This window comes from Orycteropus afer, unplaced genomic scaffold (assembly GCF_000298275.1).
Source record: "Orycteropus afer afer isolate SDZICR_OR568_19922 unplaced genomic scaffold, OryAfe1.0 scaffold00527, whole genome shotgun sequence".
Lineage (NCBI taxonomy): Eukaryota > Metazoa > Chordata > Mammalia > Tubulidentata > Orycteropodidae > Orycteropus > Orycteropus afer.
Genome location: NW_006922114.1, coordinates 126535 through 133614, shown reverse-complemented (window position 1 = coordinate 133614; position 7080 = coordinate 126535). Strand labels below are relative to the sequence as shown.

General features: G+C 42.0%; 1 protein-coding gene across 1 annotated transcript in view; it reads left to right on the top strand.

Annotated features, from left to right (window-relative positions):
* The window catches only part of FASTKD3 (FAST kinase domains 3), a 14242-nt gene extending 7528 nt beyond the window's left edge, over nt 1-6714 (top strand). The window contains exons 3-6 of the mRNA XM_042782934.1: nt 904-1078; nt 3737-3806; nt 4138-4285; nt 6667-6714. Of these exons, the coding sequence (XP_042638868.1) occupies nt 904-1078; nt 3737-3806; nt 4138-4285; nt 6667-6714 (441 nt within the window). The remainder of the gene's footprint in view (nt 1-903; nt 1079-3736; nt 3807-4137; nt 4286-6666) is intronic.
* Nucleotides 6715-7080: the final 366 nt, after the last annotated feature.

Sequence of the window (7080 nt, the reverse complement as noted above, 5' to 3'; positions counted from 1 at the left end):
AAACAGAATTCTAAGCACCTGAGAGTGAGCCTCCCATAACACTGTGTTGTGCCATGCCCAACCGAAATAACCCAGGTGGATAACATTTACAATCAGGAGCTCCTCAGTTGCTCATTCCACCACTGAGTTTACAATGACTTATGGGTAGAAAAGCCATATTAAGTAATTTACTACACTGCAGTAGTGATACCGCCACAGGAACCCAAGGAGAGGTTGCTATGAGCCGGATCCAACTCCATGGCAGTGAGTTTGGTTTGGTTTGGTTTATTATTACTTACGATGTTTTATGCCATATGTAAAATTTGAAGTTTTTTATGGGCAGATCAGTCTTACAGCTTCTGGTTTTCCTACCTTGCTTAAGAATATTTCCACTCCTGAGTTAATACAGACATTTTACTAATTTTTTTAAAATGATGTTTTCCTTATACTTACACTTTTAATCTATCTTGGATTTATTATAGTTTGTGACATGTGATGCGAGTCTCACTTTATTTTTTCCACATGGATAACCAGTTTGCCAGCAGAACTATCCACTTGTCACTGAATTGAAATGTCATGTTCCTCATACTTTCCATTACTAGACAATTATGTTGGGTGTTCTTGAGGCCCTTAAGCCAAGTCTAAGAGTTCCAAATATGTTTCTGGACCTGTGATAGCCTGTTGTCATGTTTCCTTCTTTATTTTTTACAGAGACCAGTGACTGCGTGTTAAACACATTTAACAGGTGTTTGGACTAATAGCCTTGAACAATAACAAGAATAGTCTGCGCTACCATTTCAAGACATGCCTGCCCAAAGTCCTGGGAAGGGACTTTGCGGCAAGCTTTCACACTGAGGTCACTCACTACCTTCGATTCATTCCCATCTTGTTCATCTTTCTCGTGTCTGTATGTCCAATTTTTAGGGCCCCAGACTTCTTCCTAAGTATCAGGTGAAATCATTTCTCACTCCTTGCTGCTCCTTGGAGACCCCTATGGATTTTCAACTTTATAAATCTGTGATGACTGGACTGATTGACCTTCTTGGAGCAAGACAGTATTTTGCTTCAAAAGTGTTCACACCCTATTGTTATACGATTGGTAAGTAGCAGGAGTTCTGTGGGTTACTGATCCTCAGTGATGGCTGTAGAAGGTCCCTGAAATAAGAGATGGAAGTTCCATTTCCCGCAGGCAATCAGAACAGTGGTTAAGCATGAGGGCCCTCAGTCCAGACCGTCTGGGTTGGAATCCCAGTTGCCACATAACAGTAGATGGTCTGGCTTAGAATCCTGCTTGCCACGTAGCAGCAGCATGTCTGGGTTGGAATCCCGCTTGCCATGTAGCAGCAGAAGCAACAGAAGGCTGTGTTGGGATCCAGCTTGCCACATAGCAGCAGCAGGACTGTGTTGGAATCCCACTTACTATGTAGCAGCAGAAGGTCTGAGCAGGTTGTCTGCTGTTTCTCTGCTTCCTTTCTCTGTAAAATGAGAGTAGGGGGATATCAACCTCAAAGACGTATTGTGAGTGCTAAATGGGACAATACAGAGTGGTACTAAGTGCTGTTACATTGTTAGGTGCCGTCCAGCAGGTTCCCACTCAGTGACATCATATAGAACAGAACGAAACACTGCCCAGTCCTACACCTTCCTCACAATCTTTGCTGTGTTTGAGCCCATCGTTGCAGCCACTGTGTCAATCCATCTCTTTGAGGGTCTTCATCTTTTTCATCAACCATCTGTTCTACCACGCCTGCTGTCCTCCACGGACCTGCTCCTCCTGATAACATGGCCAGAATATGAGAGGCAGAGTTGGGCCATCTCATTTCTATGGAACATTCTGGCTGCGCTTCATCCGAGACAAATTTGTTCATTCTTCTGGCAGTCCATGGTATACTCAGTGTCTTCAACACCACAATTCAAAAGCATCAATTCTTCTTCAGTTTTTCTTATTCATTATTCACCTTTCACATGCAGATGAAAACACCATGGTTTGGATCAGGCACACCTTTCTTCAAAGTGACATATTTGCTCTTTAGCACCTTAAGGAAATCTTTTTTGTTTGTTTGTTTTTAATTTTTATTGTAATTTGGGTGAAAGTTTACAGAGAAAATTCACTTTCTATACAGCAGCTCACATACACTTTGTCTCATAACCACGATACAACAGTTCCCCTCCCTCTTCCTTCCCATAGTTACCTCTTCCCTGTGTCCTTCCCTCCTATACACTCCTACCCCCCCCAAGCTGTCTCCCTGTACATATGTAGCCCTTCTACTGTCCCATGATTGATCTCTTCAAGGAGTGTATCTGCCTATTGCAGATGTTCATCTCATATGCCTGTCTTTTGTTTGGCTGGAAGCCACAGGAGTATGTTCAATTCCAGACCTAAAGGGCAACTAGGGGCATACTCTCAGTGGTTCCATCAGGCTCTATCAGACCAGCAAACCTGGTCCTTACTTAAAGAGGTCTTTTGCAGCAGATTTTCCCAATGCAATACGTCATTTCACTTCTAGACTGCCGCTTTCAATGCACAATCAATGTGCATTGATTGTGGATCCAAGTAAAATGAAATCCCTGACGATTTCAGTCTTTTCTCCATTTATCATGATGTTGTTTATTGGTTCAGTTGTGAGGATGTTTGTTTTCTTGATGTTAAGTGTAATCCATACTAAAGACTGAAGTCTTTCAGCTTCATCAGTAAGTATTTCAAGTCCATTTTGCATTCAGCACACATGGCTGTGTCATCTGCATATTGCAGGTTAATTGTCTCCCTCCATAATAATAAGTGATCAGTCAGTGTTACCACAGTCTAGGCTTGTGCTGTCCACTAACGTGGCCACTAATGCATGGACCTATTAAAGTTGAATGGGAGCTCCGGTGGCATAGTGCCTAAGGCATTTGACTGCTAACCAGAAGGCTGGCGGTTCAAACCCACTAGCCACTCCTCGGAAGAAAGATTGGGTAATCTACTTCCATAGAGATACCGCCTCAGACACCCAAGGAGGGGTCACTATGAGTCAAATTGACTGGATGGCAGTGAGTTTGGTTTGGTGGTTTTTTTTTGATTGAATACTACTTAGAATTCACTTCCTTAGTCTACATTTCAAGTGCTCAGTAGCCGCATGGCCAGCGTCACCATGGTAGCACAGATATAACCATTGTCATCATTATAGATGGTCTGTGGGCAGTGCTGACTGGACAGTTCAGGTCCCCCATTAGGAGTTTTTAATCGATGAGTGAAAACCATCTCAAAGGATTTGAGAGTTCCGTGAGCTTCCATGGTCACACTACACACCTTTCTGTAACAGGCTCTTTGCAAGAGAACAGCAGAGCACCCGGGGAAGGAAGGGCCATGTGGCCAGGCTGTGGACTAAGTTCAGAGGCAGGAGCTTTGCCTCTCCCTGGGACCACCGAAAACCCAAGTGATGAGCCTTTCGGGTTGATTAGATGTCTAAAGTTTAGTAAACTCTTTGGGGGGGTGGTCTTCACTCTGAAACAGCTTGGGAAGTATATGTGGTTCTTGTATCATAGACAAACCAAGAACCCTGTTACTTGGTTTTGTGTGGTTGTGCCTTGTCAATTTAAGGCTGACCTGCTACCCAGGAAACTGGGTGACTTTTCCCCACTGCTTGGCTATGGTCATTACTTGGCAGCTTCAGCCCTACTAGAAATGCAGTTTGGAGGAAACCCAGCAGAGCAGAGGGGTCAAGGAAGAGCGTGTTTGCAGGGGCATCGCATGAAGACTTTTCCTTTCTCTCACCAGATGTTGAAATTAAGTTAGATGCAGAAGGATTTGTATTACCATGTACAGCTGATGAAGATATACACAAAAGGTGAGGGGTTCCTGTGGACCTTTTATGAGACTCATTGGAGGTTAATAAGCAATGATCTTCATTAAAAAGATGGAAGAATAAATGTGATTATGGAAATTAAAACACTACTTTTCAATGTACAGTTTTTAGAAATTTGCAATATTTTATAAACATCAATATTAATTGAGTACTTTTAAAAAAACCAGATTAAAGAATAACACTTTCATGACTTACATGAAAATAGCATTGGCACACAGGAATAGCCAAATTCCAGATAAACTCTGGCTGCTACAAATAAATATTTTCATGGCTTTAGAAACTAACTTGTTTTTGCCTCATCTTGATGTTTCAGGGTAGCGCTCTGTGTCGACGGACCAAGAAGGTTTTGTTTTAACAGCAGCAACTTACTAGGAAAAGAGGCCATTAAACAGAGACACCTACGGTTGCTTGGTTATGAAGTTGTTCAGGTATCATTTCACCTATTTCTTTTTTCCCTGAAAGTCAGATTCCTAACGCAGACTGGAGATCACATGATAGAATTTTGCAAGACCAACAACTTACTCGTTGCAAATACCTTTTTTCGGCAACACAAACAGCAGCTATATACATGGACTTTGCCAGATGGAGTACACAGGAATCAGATTGACTACACCTGTGCCATGAGATAATGGAGAAGCGAAATATCTTCAGCCAAATCAAGGCCAGGAGCTGACTGTGGAACATACCATCAACTGCTCATATGCAAGTTCAAGATGAAGTTAAAGACAATTAAAAGAAGTCCATGAGAGCCAAAATATGACCTTGATTATATCCCTCCTGAATTTAGAGACCATCTAAAGCATAGATTTAATGGAACACCAGTGACCAAAAACCAGAGGAATTGTGGGATGACATCAAGAACATCATCCATGAAGAAAGCAAAAGGTTATTAAAAAGACAGGAAAAGAAGAAAAGACCAAAATGGATGTCAGAAGAGACTCTAAAACTTATCCTTGAACGGAGAGTAGCTAAAGCGGGTGGGAGAATCAACATGATAGAAGAGCTAAACAGAAGATTTCAAGGAGCAGCTTGAGAAGACAGTCAGTTATTAAAATGAAATGTGCAAAGACCTGGAGTTAGAAAACCAAATTGGAAGAATGTACTTGACATTTCTCAAGCTGAAAGAATTGAGGAAAGTTCAGCCTTGAGTTGCAGTATTGAAGGATTCCGTGGGTAATATGTTGAATGATGCAGGAAACATCAATAGAAGATGGATGTGATACACAGAGTCACTGCACCAAAAAGAATTGGTAGATGATCATCCATTTCAGGAGGTGGCATATGATCAAGAACCAGTGGTATTGAAGGAGGAAGTTAAAGCTGCACTGAAGGAATTGGCAAAAAACAAGACTCTGGGAATGGATGGAATACCCATTGAGATGTTTCAGCAAATGGATGCCATGCTGGAGGCACTCACTCAGCTATGGCAAGAGATTTCGAAGACAACTACCTGCGCAACTGACTGGAAGAGATCCATATTTGTACCTATTCCAAAGAAAGATGATCCCACAGAATGTGGAAACTATTGAAGAATATCATTGATATCACACGCAAGTAAAGTCTTACTGAAGATAATTCAAAAACAGTTGCAGCACTGTGTTGACAGAGAACTTCTAGAAGTGCAAGCTGGATTCAGAAGGGAACGTAGAGTGAGGGATATCATAGGTGATGTCAGATGGATCTTGTCTGAAAGCAAAGAATACCAGAAAGATGTTTACTTGTGTTTTATTGACTATGCAAACACATTTGATCATGTGGATCATAACAAATTGTGGATAACATTGAGAAGAATGGGAATTCCAGAACACTTGACTGTACTTGTGAGGAACCTGTACATAGACCAAGAGGCTGTTATTCGAACAGGACAAGGGGATACTGCATGGTTTAAAATCAGGAAGAGAGTGTGTCAGGGTTTTATCCTTTTACCATACTTATTCAGTCTGTATGCTGATCAAATAATCCAAGAAGCTGGACTATATAAAGAAGAATGTGGCATCAGGATTGGAGGAAGGCTCATTAACAACCTGAGATATACAACTGACAATACAACTTTGCTTGCTGAAAGTGAGGATGACTTAGAGCACTTACTGATGAAGATTAAAGACTACAGTCTGCAGTATGGATTAGAGCCCAATATAAAGAAAACAAAAATCCTCACAACTGGACCAATAAATAAGCAGCATCATAATAAATGGAGAAAAAATTGAAGTTGTCCGAGACTTCATATTACTTGGTTCTACAGTCAACACCAATTGAAGCAGCAGTCAAGACATCAAAAGACGTATTGCACTGGGAAAATCTGTTGCAAAAGACCTCTTTCAAGTGCTGAAGAGCAAAGATGTCTCCCTGAAGACTAAGATGAGCCTAACCCAAGCCATGATATTTTTAGTCCCTTCACATGCATTTGAGAGCTGGACACTGAATAAGGAAGACCAAAGAAGAGTCAATGCTTTTGAGTTCTGGTGTTGACGAAGAATGCGGAAAACACCGTGGACTGCTGAAAGAACTAACAAATCTCTCTTGGACAAAGTACAGTCGGAATGCTCCTTGGAAGCGAGAATAGCCAAACTTTGTCTCACCTACTTGGGTCTTCTTGCCAGAAGGGATCATTCTCTGGAGAAAAATGCCATGCTTGGTAAAGTGGAGGGACAACGAAAGAGGGGAAGGCCCTCAACAAGATGGATTGACACAGTGGGTGCAGCAATGGGCTCAGGGATAGTAGGGATCATGAGGCTGGCACGGGACCAGGCAGTATCTCGTTCTGTTGTGCATAAGGTAGCTGTGAGTTGGAGACGACAAGACAGCACATAACAACTAAAACAAACAGGCTGACTTTATCCAGGGTACTAAATGCTCTGCCAACCCAGCAGACCAAGCATCTTACACCTAGTAGTACATGTACCAACTCTGCTAATTAGGCATTTCGGAATACTCTGTGGTTTTTTAGAAATCTCATGACTTATATTTTGAAATGCAGAATTGTCAGACTTTTGGTTTCCTAAACATAGGGCATCCCTGTGTTGTCCATGAGCAATGCCTAACTCTATTGGTAACTGTTTTCCGTTACCAGATCTCCACTGTGCTCTATTTCTCCCTGATGTAATGACTGGCCATCTCACTCACCACACAGAATCATCTTCCTAACACACAAAGATTGTGTCGACGTGTGCTCAGAAACCTGCGTGACTTTACTGCACACAGGATAGAGTGAAGCTTGTAGTGGTGAACCTTCACAGGCTCCAGGGTCACCTTCCTA